Below are 19363 nucleotides of genomic sequence, written 5' to 3'. Positions count from 1 at the left end.
AAAAAAAAAAAAAAAAAGAAGAGAAAAGGAATCAAAGTACTCTAAAAGTCAAAGCAATGACTATGTAAAAATCCCTAATTTACCCTCTAAAATTGGGAACGTTTTTTGAGAGTTCTCATACTCTGGAAATATTCAACTTTGTAAAACTATAAAATTAGTATTTGTTTTGTTTTTTTGTTTTTTGAGATGGAGTCTCAGTCTGTCATCAGACTGGAGTGCAGTGGTGTGATCTTGGCTCACTGCAACCTCTGCCTCCTGGGTTCAAGCGATCCTCCTGCCTCAGCCTCCTAAGTAGCTGGGACTACAGGAGAAAATTATTGTTTGTTAATAATGTGATATTGGAAATAGACGTGAGCTGTCAGACCACTTCCAAAAGAGCATTAGATGCTCTACTCTTTGTGAAATAATTTGTGTATATGATGACTGAATATATTATGTTGTTTTCTTGATGTTTATTTTTGGTTGGTTGGTTGGTTGCTTTTGTTTTTTTTTTCTTGAATCGGAGGCTCACTCTATCGCCCAGGAGTGCATGGAGAAATAATTTGTATATCTAATCACTGAATATATTATGTTTTTTTTGTCATGTTTGCTTTTGTTTGGTTTTTTTTTGTTTGTTGGTTTGTTTTTTTTGAGTTGGAGTCTCGCTCTGTCTCCCAGGCTGGGGTGCAGTGGTGTGATCTTGGCTCACTACAACCTCCACCTCCTGGGTTCAAGTGGTTCTCCTGCCTCAGCCTTCTAAGTAGCTAGGATTACAGGCACGTGCCAATACGCTCAGCTAATTTATTTTTACTTTTAGTAGAGATGGGGTTTCACCATGTTGGTCAAGCTGGTCTTGAACTCCTGTCCTTGTGATCTGCCCACTTCAGCCTCCCAAAGTGCTGGGATTACAGGCTTGAGCCACTGCACCCAGCCTCCTGTTTGCTTTTGTTATTCACAAGTTTTTGAGCAGAAAACTGGGTACAGAACACCACGAGGCATTTTTAAGAAACCATAAAATTGGATAATAAGCCATTCTTACTGGGCCTTAAAAACAGGCTCCAAATACCCAGGAAGTATTCCAAATACCTACCCAAAACTGGTTCTGTTACTATCTCTATTCAGCACCCTTTAATGTTTATGTGCTCAGTTTTGGGTAGGTATTTGGAATACTTCCTGGGTATTTGGAGCCTGTTTTTAAGGCCCAGTAAGAATGGCTTATTATTCTAAGCATAAGAAACAGAGTGAACAAAAGCCTAGAGATAGATAATAAGCTTTTCTCATAGGGGAAGCAAGGAAATGAATTTAGCTAAGTAGAGGGCTCATTTAGGAAGAAGCCAAGAATTTAGATTTGTGGGAAAAAGAAACAGTGGTGGATCATAAATATTAGGCTAGGAAAAACAGCCATTGGTAGCACAGATACTTCCTCATCAGGAAATTTCCATGGTTAGAAACAATATTTGAAAAATATTTGTTATTAGCCATGTGTAGCTGGGGGAGATGAGAGACTGAAAAACTAGGAACGTATTATGTTGTTCTGTACTCAGAGTGAAGAGTAAAATGTGAAGGAGTGCCAAACTGGATTTGTTGGGTGATGGGGAGCATAGAGTAGTAAAAAAAGAGGCAAAAATTATAAGAGCAGTAACATGGCAGATAGTAATAAGAAAACTGGGAAAGTGCCTGTTTCAGCAATAAGGTGATCAGTTCCTTTTTAATTTATTTCACTGTAGGAATAATATGTATGAGAGAAAAAGATTATAAAAATATTGAAGGATATAATAGAGTTATTAAGTCATCTCTGGCTGCATGTGGTGGCTCATGCCTATAATCCCAGCACTTCGGGAGACCGAGGCAGGAGGATTACCTGATCCCAGGAGTTCAAAACTAGCCTCATCTCTTTAAAACACAAAAACAAAAAACAGAGAGCCTCATCTCCTTAATGGTGTGATTTAATGAACTCTAGAGAATCTTAATAACCCCTTTTAGGATATTCCAAAGGTTCAAGTTCAATCATGTCTCTTTTAAATAAATTACATTTCAGAGTATGAAATTTAGAATTGATTTATGTATAATATACAGTTTCTTCCATGACAGTGTTTCACTCTGTTTATAATTTTCAATCACAGGTTATGGCACACAGCCTGTTTGGGAAAAGAAAATGAAATAATGGTATTTGGTGGGAGCAAAGATGACTTACTTGCCTTGGATACGGTAAGAAAATTTTATATCTAAATATGTCCTCTGAGTAGTTGTGTTATTCAGCCTAAATGGCTATTCAGCAAGAATGTTGATATTCTAACATTGCAAAATATGAAGGGCATGAAATGTTACTCTGTGGTTTAAATGATTTTCAGGATGACTGGCTTTTTTTTTTTTTTTTTTGAGATGGAGTCTTGCTCTGTCACCCAGGCTGGAGTGCAGTGGCACGATCTCGGCTCACTGCAAGCTTCACCTCCCAGGTTCATGCCATTCTCCTGCCTCAGCCTCCTGAGAAGCTGGGACTACGGGCACCCGCCACCATGCCTGGCTAATTTTTTGTATTTTCGGTAGAGATGGGGTTTCACCGTGTTAGTCAGGACGGTCTCGATCTCCTGACCTCATGATCCACCCACCTTGGCCTCCCAAAGTGCTGGCATTGCAGGTGTGAGCCACCGCGCCCAGCAAGAATGACTGGCTTTTATGAAGCCTTTCTAGATATTTTGGATTTACAAATCAAAATAGGTCTATTAGTTTGATTAGCCAAATTATTAAGAAGACCTTTTAAAGGATGACTCCTGTTTCTCTTTTCCCTTACATGGGTTTCTCTAATATTATTGAATTAAAATATTTGTATGTAGGCCAGGTGTAGTTGCCTACGCCTCTAATCCCAGCACTTTGGGAGGCCAAGGCAGGCAAATCACTTGAGGCCAGGAGTTCGAGACCAGCCTGGTCAACATAGCAAAAACCCATCTCTACTAAAAATACAAAAATGACCCAGGTGCAGAGACGCGTGCCTGTAGTCCCAGCTACTCGGGAGGCTGAGGCACGAGAATCGCTTGAACCCAGGAGGTGGAGGTTGCAGCAAACCAAAATCATGCCATTGCACTCCAGTCTGGGTGACAGAGCGAGACCTTGTCTCAAAGAAATACATATTTGTATCTAATATTTGATACATAAAAAGAATATTAATCATGTAGATTCTAAGTATAATAAATACCCATGAATTTTGTTAGCTAATTTTAGAGATAGAACATCATCAGTACTGTTGAAGCCACTTGATTATTCCTTCTGAATCTTACCTACTAGCTTCTCCCCTCAAGAGGAAACTACTTTGTTGAAATATTTCAAGTATATTCTTTTTTATTTTTTTGAGACAGGGTTTCACTGTTACCCAGGCTGGAGTGCAGTGGCATGATCTCGGTTCGCTGCAACATCTACCTCCTGGGTTCAAGCGATTCACCTGCCTCAGCCTCCCAAGTAGCTAGGATTACAGGTGTGTGCCACCACGCCTGGCTAATTTTTTGTATTTTTAGTAGAGATGAGGTTTCACCATGTTGGTCAGGCTGGTCTTGAACTCGTAACCTCAAGTGATCCACTCACCTCAGCCTCCCAAAGTGCAGAGATTACAGGCATCAGCACCGTGCCTGGCCTATTCTCTTTTTTGCTGTGTATCTTTTACCACTGCTTTACTCAGCTGTTTTACATTTACGTTTAAAGCATTTCAGTTTTAAAATTTAATAAAACTAAGGTCAAAGGTATAAATGAGTAGCATTTCACTCCTAGCACCCTGGGAAATTCAGAGCAGGGCGGCCATATTTATATACTATATACAATGGGACAGGAGTTCAGGAACGATTTGTCTGGTTTTGTGTAGTGCACTCAAAAATAGAGCATTCTGAGCCATCAGGGATGGGGTACTGCGAGCCAGAGACTAACCCAGAGGGCAATAGCTCCCTTTCATCTCTTGAGGCGCAGTTATCTCCAGAGCTTCTCCTATGGAGTGGCAAACTCCAAAATAGGATGGCTTCTCTCCAGGGAATTTGCTTTATTTTGTAGTTATGAAGTCCCTAACTTAAATGTTTTGTATATTGAAAGTTTTAGAGCTTTCTTTGGCTGAGAATTCAGTGCTTCACTAAAAGATTACAACTTTGCATTTATTAAAAAAGCAAATTTTGTGGTTTGTCTTCTCTTTCTTGGCACTAGAAATCTTCATTTAGGATGCAAAGTTTATCATGAAAATAGGAATTCTGATTAAAAGTATGATCATAAATTATGAAATTCAAAAGACCTATTTGAAAGGATTAGATAAATTTTCTGTGACTTTTCTACCACATTAACTTTTAGATGAGAGAGTCATTATTCAAATAATCTTGAGATCTTGACTTTCAAATTAAGAATTCCCGGGGAGGACTGGGCGTGGTGGCTCACGCCTGTAATCCCAGCACTTTGGGAAGCCGAGGTGGGCGGATCACCCTGAGGTCAGGAGTTCGAGACTAGCCTGGCCAACATGGCAAAACCCCATCTCTACTAAAAATTACAAAAATTAGCCAGAGTGTGGTGGTGTGCACCTGTAATCCCAGCTACTCAGGAGGCTGAGGCAGGAGAATCACTTGAACCTGAGAGCAGAGGTTGCAGTGAGCCGAGATCACACTACTGCACTCTAGCCTGGGCAATAGAGTGAGACTCCGAACTAAAAAAGAAAAAAAAAAAAAGGATTCCCAGGGAATCCTGAGACCACCTGGAAAAGAAGGACAAAGTAAAGAGGAAATTTTAACCTATGAGTTATTTGAAAGAAAAAGTTCAGCTTAAAAACAAAAAAAGTGCCAGGCATGGTGGCTCACACCTGTAATCCCAGCACTTTGGAAGGCTGAGGCCAGTAGATTGCTTGAACTCAAGGCAACCTGGTGAAACCCTGTCTGTACAACAGCTGGATGTGGTAGCCTGTTCCTGTGGTCCCAGCTACTTGCGGGGCCGAGGTTGGAGGATGGCTTGAGCCAAGAAGACAGAGGTTGCAGTGAGCTCTGATTGTGCCACTGCACTCCAGCCTGGGAAAGAGAGCCAGACCCTGTCTTCAAAAAAAAAGGTTTTGAAAACACTACTGGGCTGGGTGTGGTGGCTCACGCCTGTAATCACAACACTTTGGGAGGCCGAGGCAAGTGGATCACCTGAGGTCAGGAGTTTGAAACCAGCCTGGCCAGTATGGCGAAACCTTGTCTCTACTAAAAATACAAAAAAAAATTAGCCAGCCACGGTGGTGGGCACCTGTAATCCCAGCTACTCAGGAGGCTGAAGCAAGAGAATCGCTTGAACCTGGGAGTTGGAGGTTGCAGTGAGCAGAGATTGTACCACTGTACTACAGTCTGGGCAACAGAGTGGGACTCCATCTCAAAAAAAAAAAAAAAGGAAAACCACTACTGTTATTTTTTAACTCACTTCTCGGTGAAGAATGTATTTCTTCTTTTCAAATTTGTAATTATGTAGGCTATTGGTTAGGTAAAAATGTGGTCACTGAAAATTGGAAACCATAAACTCAAAGTTTGTAGGTAGCAGGTATATGTATGTACGTGTGTGTTTATGTGTGTGCATGAATTTATGTGTCAACAGCTAGAAAGATTTATTTGCTGCCTTACACAATCTTTTACATTTATAAAATTAAAAAACATTCACTTACTAACTCATTGTTATTTTTATCAAAAACTCAATAATGCCTTTTTTATGTTGATTAGGGTCACTGTAATGATTTATTGATCTTTCAAACACAGCCTTATTCACTACTCAGGTAAGCAAATTTAATATTTTCTATATATTTGCTATGAATATATGATAATTTCTTTCTCATTTTTGGGAAGAGTTGAAATAGTTTTCAGGTTGTTTATGACATGAATTCAAGAATATGTTCACATCTTCCTAAGAGTATAATCAAATTTATAATGGCGAACTATACACCAATGTGAGTTTTAAAAATTAAAATATACTGGCTTGGTGTGATGGCTCACACCTGTAATCCGAGTGCTCTGAGAGGCCAAAGCAGGAGGATCACTTGAGGTCAGGAGTTCAAGACCAGCATGGGTAACATCATGAAACCCACATCTCTACACAAAAAAAAGAGTAGCTGGCATGGTTGCTCACGTGTGTAGTCCTGGCTACTGGGGAGGCTGAAGTGGGAGGATGGCTTGAGCCCGGGAGTTTGAGGCTGCAGTGAGCTATGATCATGTTTCCTGCACTCCAGCCTGGAAATAGACTGAAAGCCTGTCTCAAAAATAAATAAATAAATACATAAATATTTATTACACACACATATATACATACATGTGTGTATATGTATTTTGTGTATATGTGTGTGTGTCTGTGTATATGTATACATACAATACAGTCACTGTTTTCTTTGTAAAATTGCCTTTAGTTTATATGGTAATATTAAACATACTATATTTCCTTAATTCTAAGCCTGACATTTTTCACATTTTAACTTTTTGGAAATTAGAACTGCCTAATAATATATATCATATATATGTTATATACAGTCATTCCTTGGTATTTGTGGGAATCGGTTCCAGGAAAACCCCCACTTAGATACCAGAATTCATGAATGCTCAAGTCTCTTATATAGGGTGATGTAATATTTGCATATAAACCTATGCCCATCCTACTATATACTTTAAATAATCTCTACTTTACTCATAATTCCTAACACAATTTAAATACTATGAAAGTAATTGTTACACTGTATTGTTTTGGGAATAATTACAAGAAAAAAAATGTCTGTACATGTTCAGTACAGATACAACCTTCATAAGCCTAACTACATTTTCAGTCTGCAGTTGGTTGAATCCACAGAGGAGGAACTTACAGATACAGGGGGCTGACTGTATATATACACATACACAGACATTTAGTATCGAAGAATTTCTTTTTTAACCCCAAAGCTAGTGTTAAGTTGGTGATATGACTTATAGTGTCTTAGCTCATACATTCTTGCTCTAAAAGGAGTCCATACAAAGTTTAGTGGGAGGATTATGGAAGAAACCCCTATTTCTATCTATGAGAGTTGGGAGAAAGGATTTGAGAGATGTAGAAGTTGCACAGTGAACGTGTGTGGGAATTTTATGCAGAGGGAATAACATAAGCGAAGACATATGAGAAAGAGAGAGAGAAAGAGAGGGGACATGCTATATTTCAAGGAGTATACTGTAACATTTAGATATTCTGTAACATGAACCACTTGAAAACCATTAGACTAGCTCAAACTGGACCTTTCTAATATCTTTCTTAACTACCCCTTCTCTTCGCACAGTAGTTCTCAAACTAAACTCTCATGAGGGGCTTCAAAAAAATTAATGCCTGTGTTCTGCCCCCACAGGTGGTGATTTAATTAGTCCAGGGTGTGGCCTGCACTTTGGATTGCAGGTTCCTCATATGCGGGGATCAAGAAACACTTGAGTGCCTACTTGGGAAGGCACTATGCCATGAAATAAAAAGGCATGGCCTTTCCCTAAAATTGCTAATAATATAGAAGGTAGACTTTCAAGCTTTCAGACTTTTTCTACAATAGAAAAAGGAAATTGCCTTAAGAGAAACATATACAAAGTTTATGAGAATACTGGAGAAGAAGGCCTTTTGTCTGTCTATGATTAAGATGGTAAAGGTTAGGGACGTCTTCACAGAAGAAGGGTTTGAGCTAAGAATTTGCCATGAACAAACAATGAAAGGGTGTTAGTGTAAAGATATATATAAAAGTATAGTGTGTTCTGGAAACTGAATTCTTCAGCATCCCTGGAATGTAGTATGAGGCAGAGAGTTGCAAGAAATGATGTTGGACAAGAAATCAGAAATCATATGTCATCTAGAACTTTATCTCTCTTTTACAGTATCTGGTGTAAAAGAGATCAAGAGCCATTCAAAAATTTGGAGCAAGAGAATAAGATGATCATATTACAAGTTAGACAATTCCTCTGGCAACAGAGTGGATGAAAAATTGAAGGGATATGTGACTGGGTAAAGAAAATCGGTAAAGAGACTATTACCGTGGTCAAGTACAGAGTGAACGTCTGATCTGGAAAGTATCAATGGGGCTGGAGAAGGAAGGGAGATGGAGATATTTAGGAGAGAGAATGGACTTGGTAGTTAAATAGATGCCAAGGAAAAGGAGTGGGAAGAATTAATGATAGGAATATGGAAAAAGGCAGTGGTCTGAAGATGGGATAAGGGTAGAAATGATGAGTTTGGTTTTGGACGTGCTAAGTGTTTATGGGAACTCCAGTGGAGCTATCCATTAAATGCTTAAATATATGGAAAAAGGTCTGGGCCAGACATAAAATTTCAGAATCATTGGAGAATTAGTAAGTGTGGATTAGCTCTGGCCAGGAGGAGTTTTAGGAGAAAGGAGGAAGCCAACAACTCAGCATTAGGAACTTACTACATTTGAGAGGTAAGGAGAAGAAAAGGAGGCAGCAAGAGAGTGACCAGAGAAGTTGAAGGCTAGCCAGGAGATAATGGTAGCACAAAAACCAAGAGAAGGGAGATCTGAGCAAGGAAAGACTACTGTAAAGAGATCTCAGAATATTTGGATTGAAAAGCACTGTGGATAGTACACATTTTCCCTCGTCTCCATTTTCACAGTCAAGGATCCAGTGTCTGTAGTCTCCTCACCACTGCTTCCAGGTTATATCATTTCACATGCAGGTGTTGCCATCCACTAACCTCTGGCTCATTTTCCCCCAGTCACTGAAGACTTTGGCCCTGGCTCACCACAGTCCCTTTTCTTAACTGGTTTTAGCATCTGTGTGGAGAACCCTTTTCATTCTTTATGATCTCGCTCAGGACAGTTCCATCTGTGAAATCTTAAACTCCCATCCTCTTCTTGGACCAGAAACCTCTTATCCTTTTAATTCTTACACTTCCTTACTGCTTGGACTCTTCTGGGTTCTCCAAATAATAAAACCCTTCCAGTTTTAACTTTCTTTCGTATCCAGCCTAGTTCACCTGCACTTCTTTCTCTTGCCAGCAATTTTAATCCCCTTCTCCACCGTTTCTCTGTTGGTGAGGGTGGAAGCCAGGATGACTTCTGGGGAAGAGCACCAAGACCAAGGGAGGATGAGTATGTTTGTTTATATGCTGGTTGGGCAGGAGAAGCCAATGGAGAGTAGGTTGTTAGAAACAAGAAAATGTAGGAAAAGCGGGTAAAGCAGTGTCTTGAGAAGGTGATTTTAGCAAAAAGATTTTTAAATTAGTCCTTGACTGGAGAAAGGATTCTTTTCTTTAAAATAGTGGAGAAAGAAGGAAGTATGGATATATAGATAGAAAACTTTTTTGGTTGGGGCAGGATATTGAGAAGTTCCAGTTGATAGTGAGGTCATCTGATAAGAGAAAAGAGAGGTGAGGATAAGAACTTAAGATGAATGGTGAAGATTTGAAGTAGCTGCCTAGGTGACTGCAAGAAGATACTGACTTCTGTCTGTGGGATATGTAACAAAGGAGCATGCAGCTGTGGTAGAATATCATCAATATGTAGTGTCACCATAGCTGAGAAACATGGCTTTCCCCAGTAGCACTAAGCAGCCGGGTCACAGGTGCAGAAAGGAGATGACCGGCTGAATTTATCCATCATTGCAGTTTGGCTGGGAGGGGTAACAGAAACGGTGGAGAAGAGGATTAAAATTGCTGGCAAGAGAAAGAAGTTCAGGGAACTAGGCTGGATACAAAAGAAAGTTAAAACTGGAAGGGTCTTATTATTTGGAGAACCCAGAAGAGTCCAAGCAGTAAGGGAGTGTAAGAATTAAAAGGGGCCGGGCGCGGTGGCTCAAGCCTGTAATCCCAGCACTTGGGGAGGCCGAGACGGGCGGATCACGAGGTCAGGAGATCAAGACCATCCTGGCTAACATGATGAAACCCCGTCTCTACTAAAAAATACAAAAAACTAGCCAGACGAGGTGGCGGGCGCCTGTAGTCCCAGCTACTCGGGAGGCTGAGGCAGGAGAATGGCGTGAACCCGGGAGGCGGAGCTTGCAGTGAGCTGAGATCCGGCCACTGCACTCCAGCCTGGGCGACAGAGCGAGACTCCGTCTCAAAAAAAAAAAAAAAAAAAAAAAAATTAAAAGGATAAGAGGTTTCTGGTCCAAGAAGAGGATGGGAATTTAAGATTTCACAGATGGAACTGTCCTGAGCGAGATCATAAAGAATGAAAAGGGTTCTCCACACAGATGCTAAAACCAGTCATGAAAAGGGACTGTAGTGAGCCAGGGCCAGAGTCTTCAGTGACTGGACTCTGAGCCAGTGACTGGAAAATGAGCCAGAGGTTAGTGGATGGCAACACCTGCATGTGAAATGATATAACCTGGAAGCAGTGGTGAGGAGTGAGACTACAGACACTGGATCCTTGACTGTGAAAATGGAGACGAGGGAAAATGTGTTCTATTTTCTCAAGAAAGCTGCACACACAACAATTTTCTTAGATTTCAGAAAGTCAGAGGAAGCAGGGGTGCTTATAGAACATACAACTGGTGTTCCAAAAAGCGGAAAACCCAGGTTTGGGAGGGAAGATAAGCAGTAATGCGGTAGATGAAGAAATGTAGAAATGATAGAAAGTGGCTTATATTGTCTAGTAGATTTGTGGGATCATGTTCATCATACCTTTGGATATAAAAGAATATTATAAGAAATTAAAAGAAAGAGCTATATTATTCTGATTGTAAAAAGATGTATTTACCAAGAAAATTCATACAATATGAAAAGTATACGGTAAAAACATCACCTATGAACCATCGTAGGGGACATACATATACACATGTATTAGTAAAATTATAAAAATTGTACGTGTATGTATCTCTGTGTGTGTGTGTGTGTATATATACTGAGAGAGAGTTTTTTGTGTGTGTGTGTGTTTTTTTTCTTTTGAGACAGAGTCTCATTCTGTTGCCAAGGCTGGAGTGCAGTGGTGCAATCTTGGCTCTCTGCAGCCTCCACCTCCCAGGTTCAAGCGATTCTTCTGCCTCAGCCTCCCAAGTAACTGGAACTACAGGCACGCACCACCACACCTGGCTAATTTTTGTATTTTTAGTAGGGACGGGGTTTCACCGTATTGGCCAGGCTGGTCTCAAACTCCTGACCTCATGATCTGCCCACCTCGGCCTCCCAAAGTGCTGGGATTACAGGCATGAGCCACACCGCCCAGCAGAGAGAGATTTTATATATAAATCATTTATATAATGATCAATATATAACCATATAAACATGATTTTAATGATTTTATTAAATGATTAGAGTGGACTTAATCATGCTAAGAGATCATTGGAAACCTCAGCAAGAGCAGTACATATATATGTATATGTGAGTGTGTATAAAGGATCAAATTATGCAGGCTGTTTTGTAATATCTTTCATGTAAATAATCATTCAGTGTAATAAATCTATACTTGTTAGTAATGGCTATATAGGTTCTATCTCGTGGAAATACAATTTATTGGCTAGGTGCAATGGCTCAAGCCTGTAATCCCAGCACTTTGGGAGGTCGAGGCAGGTGGATCACCCAAGGGCAGGAGTTTGAAGTTCGAGACTAGCCTGGCCAAGGTGGTGAAACCCCATCTCCACTAAAAATACAAAAAAATTAGCTGGGTGTGGTGGCATGCGCCTGTAGTCCCAGCTACTCAGGAGGATGAGGTGGGAGAATTGCTTGAACCTGGGAAGCAGAGGCTGCAGTGAGCCGAGATCACATTACTACACTCCAGCCTGGACAACAGAGTGAGACTCCATCCCCCCCAAAAAAACCATTTATTAACTAGTCTATTAATAGATATTTAGGATATCTGCAATTTGGGGCTATTATAAAAATTAGGCGTGAGGCCGGGCACAGTGACTCATGCCTGTAATCCCAACACTTTGGGAAGCCAAGGTGGGCGGATCACTTGAGGTAAGAGTTCAAGACCAGCCTGGCCAACATGGCGAAACCCCATTTCTATTAAAAATACAAAAATTAGCCGGGCGTGGTATGGCGCACACCTGTAATAACAGCTACTCAGGAGGCTGAGGCAGGAGAATCGCTTGAACCCAGGAGTGAGAGGTTGCAGTAAGCCAAGATCAGGACACTGCACTCCAGCCTAGGTAACAGAGAAAGACTCCATCTCAGGGAAAAAAAAAAAAATTTGTCATGAAATATTCTTATATATTCCTATGGAAGGCTGACATATCACCTGTTGTATTGTGATGATTCCTGCTTGGCTCCCACTGCCAGAGACAAACTGCAGATTCCTTCGAGTGGTACTCAGGGCGTCTATTTATCTGTCTCACTTCTGGCCATGCCCCACTCTAATGCTCTGCCTTCCAGCTGTATTTAGACAATAGAAGTGCAGTTTCTGTAATCTTATTTCTCATCTCTAGGGCTTTGCCAGTGTGGTTGTTCTAGCTGGAATACCTTTGTTTCTTTAATTTGTTGAGAACCTCAAGGTCTCAGCTTGGACCTCCCATCGGGAGAGTTTCCCTGGGCTTGCTAAGGTTGTCTTAGTTATTCTTTTCCTCTGATTCCCACAGAACCCTGTACCTGTACTTCGACCTCCCAGGACATTTTAACTCACTTCTTGTTTAAAGTTGTTCCAGAGCGGAGGGAAAAAGCTTCATAAGAGTATGGAAGAACATCTAAATCTCTAAGAGTCTAAGTGCTTGTAAAAATGACAACTAAACCACAGCAGAATCAAATGAGTCTGTTAAAAAAATTTTTAACACTTATTTTTTGAATTAAAGTTTATTAATTGAAACAGGTGCTTTTTTGATAGTTCTTAAGTTTCTTTTGGTTTTAAAGTACAAAATCCTCTTCAAAATAGCATAAGATTTAAAAGGGCATTATACTTGGAAGGATACTGCCCTCTAGTCTAATGGAATCAAAGGGGAAAAGAAATGAACACCCAGGCCCCCAGAAGAGTAGAAACCCAAGTGGTCTCTTGGCACTTTCTGTATTGCTCCATTCCTGTCTTTCAACCTGCTCTCTCTGGGTCAGATAAGTCAAGTATGTAACCCCCGTGCAGTTGTTTATGGAGGAAACATGGAGCAGATATAAAAATAGATGTTAGATGTTTCATCTTGAGGTGACAGAGGCAAAGGGCAGTTCTGAGAGAAGGGTATATGGTTATTGGGCTGACTGAAAGGATAACATAAACAGGAGCTGCTGTAGACTCATCTGGTTTGAAATTAAGTCTGAATCATTTTTACTTAAAGAACATTATGCATGGTAAGCCGTATATTCTGTTTCCGTTGGATTTTGGTCAGATTTAGTCTCTATGCTATAAAAATATATGATTATTGTGGTGCTCTGGGGAAAAAAATCCTATCATGTTCCAAACAAGACAAATGAATGCATTGCCATGTAAAATTTTTATGATGATTTTAAATTTTAGTAATACTTAACTATAATAAAGGATAAATATTTGAGGGGATGGATACCCCATTTTCCATGTCATGATTATTATGCATTGCATGTCTGTGTCAAAACATCTCATGTACTGCATAAATGCATATACCTACTATGTACTGACAAAAATTAAAACTGAAAAAAGGTGGAAGCCCAGTACTACAATGTTAAAAAAGAAAGAATTCTTAACTATAAATCTTTTATATTATAACCTCAGGTTCAAGACTAATAATTCTGTTATGTTTTATTTACAGGTCATGCCTTGACTGCATTGGTAAAAATTCTATCATGTTAGAAAGTCAGATATCTTTATTACCTCCTAAACTTCTGCAACAAGTACTCAAAAAAATAACATTTTGGGCTGCAGCTAATCACCGAGAAGAACAAAGAGTCCAAAAAGAAGAAACAGAAAATAAGTATCAGTGGATCAGTAGCAATTAAATTGTTATATACTCTACATATTTAGTATGTCTTAACATTTTAATCAAACTGTACATTTACACTCCCAAATTGCAGGCTCTATTTAAAGGATAAAATTTGGAATACAAATACTCTGTTAAGTGACTATATGCCATGGGATATATGGAAAAAAGATGTTAATGCAGATTAATTTATATTTGTAAACAAATTTCCTTACAAGCTACAGTAATTATTCTTTCTGAAAGTAAGTACAGTTATAACAGATTTTAACTCAAATGTGTATTCTTTATGGGAAAGATTACATACATTTGAGAATAAGAAATTACTCTCAAGAACTTCAGAAATCCCCAACATAATTTCATAAATATATAAATACATGTATGTATGGGAAAACACTACATATACACTTTCAGAAAGAATAAACTTTCTCAAGTCATCTTAAAGTTTCCTAAGGTTCTCCTTGAATAACTAATACAGTGGGCCAAATATTATAAAATAGGCAAACACCAGAATGGTATTAAATATTGAACTCCTGCCCTTTTCGACACTTACCTAGTAAAGTATTCTTAGGCATCATCATAACTTTTCCTCACCTTTGTTCAAATAGAAGAATAAATGTCTTCAATTGTCTCTCCATTACCCCTAAGTTATTAGTTTGTCTAGTTTATATATAAAGACCATGCTTTAAAGTACATAAAGTGGAGGTTTATTTATCATACAGGCTTTGAAACATTGAGAAGCAGTGTTTTTATTAACTTTTTGAGACATATTAAAATACATTTTGCCTTAGAAGACTGCTTCTAAAGTAATTTTTGTAAGTAATGAGATGGGATGGTAATCTAGTAATTTGACTTTATAGAAACCCCTCAATTTGGCCCACACCATTCCACAGAGTTATGCTCAAGACAGACACTGAAAAAATCTCCTACTTTCCGTTTTATTTTCAGCATTCCCATCTATACAGAAATAGAACACTGTATCTTTATATTCCTAAAAACGGTACTTTTGGCGTAATTAAGAAATTTTTCTTCATATTGTCACAATCATGCCCTTCCATTGAATTACTAATTACAATTAATTACTACTAAAAAGCTTGGTATATAAAATTATTCTCCACAATATTACCATGCAAGTTATCTCTGAAATTTAAAATGTTAAAGAAAAATATTTCTATATTGAAATATGTATAATTTATAAATGAAAATTATAGTAGTTTGTAGTATTTCATTGAAATTTAGAGAGATATTTCATATATATTTACTGTATTTTGGATGTGTAAAGCTTCTATTTATGTATTGAAATATTTTTTTACATTTTATTTATTGTACAAAGTATATATAATTACTGTTTTCGTTTTTGTCAGTGTAAAGCAGTCATTAGAATTGATTGTACAAAAAATATTTCATTGTCAGTTTTCATTTTTCTATTTTTAGGCTGAATAACAGATTTAGAAAATGAATCTCACAAGTAATTCACATCTTGGAAGTTATTACCTTATTATGCTACGATGCTGATGAACTTTAGCATCAGTCTTTTATATTTAAGGCAAAAATATATCAAAATCTGATTAGATACTGATAGATGACATTGAGCAGAAGGAACACCGTTTTAAAATGGCTTCTGGATTATGTGAATACCTTCGCCTGCCTCTTAGAAGAGCACCTCTATTTTTAAATGGTGTATTTGGAATGTTAAAAGTTGGATTAGCCCCCTCAAAATACACACTCTGATGGGCTTTAAGAGAATGAAAATCTGGCCAGGTGCAGTGGCTAACGGCTGTAATCCCAGCACTCTGGGAGGCTGAGGGAGGAGGCTTGCTTGAGGCCAGAAATTCAAGACCAACGTGTCGTTAAAAAAACAAAAAACAAAAACTCAGAATATTACAGTTGTCAGAAAGGATTCTTTTAAGGTTATTATTATTTTCATTGTGATATAATAACACATCAAAATTAGTGTACTTTTTTCCAAATAGTATTTTTGCAAAAACACCTTTAGAAATATTTTTTAGAGGCTGGGCATGGTGGCTCATGTCTGTAATTCCAGCATGTGGTGGACAGATCACTTGAGGCCAGGAGTTCGAGACCAGCCTAGCCAACATGGCAAAACCCTTTCTCTACCAAAAATACAAAAATTAGCTGGGTGTAGTGGCAGGCACCTATAGCGCATATATATATATCTCATATATATATGCATATCCATCATATATATATGAGATATGTGTATACTTTGGAACTTTGTACTGTCAGTTGACACACACACTGATGTTTTCACCAATGTGGGGTTTTTTTTTGTTTTTTTTTTGAGACAGAGTCTTACTCTGTCACCCAGGCTGGAATGCAGTGGTGCGGTCTCAGCTCACTGCAACCTCCACCTCCCAGGTTCAAGCAATTCTCGTGCCTCAGTCACCCAAGTAGCTAGGATTACAGGTGCGTGCCACCACGCCCAGCACTAATTTTTGTATTTTTAGTAGAGACGGGGTTTTGCCGTGTTGGCCAGGCTGGTCTCAAACTCCTAACCTCAAGTGATCCGCCCACCTTGGCCTTCCAAAGTGCTGGGATTACAGGCATGAGCCACCATGCCCAGCCACCAGTGTGTTATTTAAACATGTGTGTGAGAGAAATAAAGTCACTGTGGTAGAATAATTGTCAGGGTAGTGCATACTAATGATGAATTAAAATTTAGATTTCAGAATTTCTGGGAGGAAAAGAAGCAATTTTAAGGAGCAGATGGTCCCCATACCCACGTTTTTTGGTGCCTCTTTCCATTGTATTAATTTAATTCTTTTGGAATTTCCACTTTGATGAAGTTACCATACAGTCCAGCATATAGGCACAGCATGATTTTTTCAAATCATTCAATGTCTGTTGTTTACATTATGGCTCATTCTTGGTGTTGTATATTCTATGGGTTTTGACATGTATATAAAGACATGTATTCACCAGTGTAGTATCATACAAAATAGTTTCACTGCTCTAAGAAATCCTCTGTGCTCTGCCTGTTCATTCCTCCCTCTTCTCTAACCCCTGGAAACCACTGACCTTTTTACTGTTTACATAGTTCTGTCTTTTCCAGAGTGTCATATAGTCATACTGGCTTCTTCACTTAGCAGTATGCATTTACGTTTCTTCCATTTATCTTCAAAGCTTTATAGCTCATTTCATTTTAGAGTTGAATAATATTCCATTGTCTGAATTACCACAGTTTATCCATTCATCTACTGAAAACCATCTTGGTTGCTTCCAAGTTTTGGCAATTAGGAATAAAGCTGCTATAAATATCTGTGTGCAAGGTTTTGTATAGACATAAGTTTTCAGTTCATTTGGATCAATACCAAGGATCAAGATGGTTAATCATATGGTAAGAATATATTTAGTTTGTTAAGAAACCACCAGGCTGCCTTCAAAAGTTTCTTTTTTTTTTTTTTTTGAGACAGAGTCTCGCTCTGTTGCCCAGGCTGGAGTGTAGTGGCCGGATCTCAGCTCACTGCAAGCTCCGCCTCCTGGGTTCACGCCATTCTCCTGCCTCAGCCTCCCGAGTAGCTGGGACTACAGGCGCCCGCCACGTCGCCCGGCTAGTTTTTTGTATTTTTTTTTTGTAGAGACGGGGTTTCACCATGTTAGCCAGGGTGGTCTCGATCTCCCGACCTCGTGATCCGCCCGTCTCGGCCTCCCAAAGTGCTGGGATTACAGGCTTGAGCCACCGTGCCCAGCCCCCAAAGTTTCTATACTCGATGAATGAGAGTTCCTGTTGCTTCACATCCTTGCCGGCATTTGGTATTGTCAGTGTTTTGGGTTTCTTTGTGCTTTGTTCTACTAGATATGTAGTGGCATCATATTGTTTTAATTTGCAATTCCCTAATGACATAGGATGTTGACATTTTTCATATGCTGACTTGCCATCTATATATCTTGTTTGGCGAGGTGTCTGTTCAGGTCTTTTGTCCATTTTTCAATCAGGTTATTCATTTTCTTATTGTTGCGTTTTAGGAATTCTTTGTATATTGTAGATAACAGCCCTTTATCAGCAGTGACTTGCAAAATTTTCTCCCAGTCTGTGGCTTCACTTCCAATTCTCTTAACATTGTCTTTCGCAGAGCAAGTCCATCTCATCAGTTCTTTATTTCATGGACTGTGCTTTGGTGGTGTATCTGAAGTTACCACCAAACCCAAGATTATCTAGGTTTTCTCTTCTACAAATGTTACAGTTTTATGTTTTACATTTAGGTCAGTGGCCCATTTTGAGTTAATTTTTTTTTAAGGATGTAAAGTGTTTGTGTAGATTCATATTTTTGCATGTCACTGTCCAGTTGTTCCAGCACCATTTGTTGAAAAGACTATCTTTGCTTCATTAATATTGCCTTTGTTCCTTTGTCAAAGATCAGTTTACTATATTCATGTGGATCTATTCCTGAGATCTCCATTCTGCTGCATTTGCTTATTCTTTTGCCAGTACTACGCTGTCTTTAATACTGTCACTTTGTGGCAAGTCTTGAAGTTGGGTAGTGGCAGTCCTCTGATGATGTTGCCTTTCAATATTTTAGATCTTTTGCATTTCCATATTAATTTTAGAATCAGTTTGTCAATATGTACAAAATAACTTGCTGGAATTGTTATTGGGATTGCATTGAATCTGTAGATCAAGTGAGGAAGTACTGATATTTATTTATTTATTTATTTATTTATTTATTTATTTAGAGATGGAGTCTCGCTCTGTCACCCAGGCTGGAGTGCAATGGCGCAATCTTGGCTCACTGCAACTTCTGACTGCTGGTTTCAAGCGATTCTCCTGCCTCAGCCTCCTGAGAAACTGGGATTACAGGCGCACAGCACCACACCCGGCTAATTTTTGTATTTTAGTAGAGACGGTGTTTACATGTTCATCAGGCTGGTCTCGAACTCCTGACCTCTTGATCTGCCCGCCTCGGCCTCCCAAAGTGCTGGGATTACAGGCATGAGCTACCGCACCCAGCCAGAAGTGATAACAGTAAATCTCCTGTCCATGAATATGGAATGTATCTCCAATTATTTAGATATTCTTTGAAGATTTTCATCCAAGTTTTGTGCATATTTTGTTAGACTTATACCTATGTATTTCATTTTGGGTGTTGCTAACATAATGCTAATGTGTTTTTAATTTCAAATTCCACTTACTCATTGCTGGTATAGGAAAATGATTGGCTCTTATATATTAATTCTGTATCCTGAAACCTTGCTATAATTGCTTGTTAGTTCCAGGAGGGATTTTCTGGTCAGATTTTCTACATAGATGGTCATGTCATCTGCTAACAAAGACAGTTTTATTTCTTCCATCCCAATCTGTGTAAAATTTCCTTTTCTTATCTTATTGCATTAACTAAGACTTCCAATATGATGTTGAAAAGCAGTGGTGAGAGAGGACATCCTTACTTTGTTCCTGATCTTAAGGGAAAGCTTTGAGTTTCTCACCATTATATCTGATGTTAGCATAGGTATTTTGTAGATGTTCTTTATTAAGTTGAGGAGATTCCTGTCTATTCCTAGTTTGCTGAGAGTTCTTATCATGAATGGGTGTTGGATTTTGTCCAGTGCTTTTCCTGTATCTATTGATATGCTCA

The 19363-nt window shown here is 38.9% G+C and overlaps 1 protein-coding gene across 1 annotated transcript in view; it reads left to right on the top strand.

Annotated features, from left to right (window-relative positions):
- KLHDC1 (kelch domain containing 1) overlaps positions 1 to 15170 on the top strand; it is a 61031-nt gene extending 45861 nt beyond the window's left edge. Inside the window, exons 11-13 of the mRNA XM_011956920.1 lie at positions 2103 to 2187; positions 5682 to 5734; positions 13605 to 15170. Coding sequence (XP_011812310.1) covers positions 2103 to 2187; positions 5682 to 5734; positions 13605 to 13791 — 325 coding nt within the window. The 3' untranslated portion in view covers positions 13792 to 15170. The remainder of the gene's footprint in view (positions 1 to 2102; positions 2188 to 5681; positions 5735 to 13604) is intronic.
- The last annotated feature ends 4193 nt before the right edge of the window (positions 15171 to 19363 follow it).

The sequence above is a fragment of the Colobus angolensis genome, unplaced genomic scaffold, assembly GCF_000951035.1.
Source record: "Colobus angolensis palliatus isolate OR3802 unplaced genomic scaffold, Cang.pa_1.0 Scaffold428, whole genome shotgun sequence".
Taxonomy (NCBI): domain Eukaryota; kingdom Metazoa; phylum Chordata; class Mammalia; order Primates; family Cercopithecidae; genus Colobus; species Colobus angolensis.
This window is presented reverse-complemented; position numbering and strand designations above follow the sequence as displayed.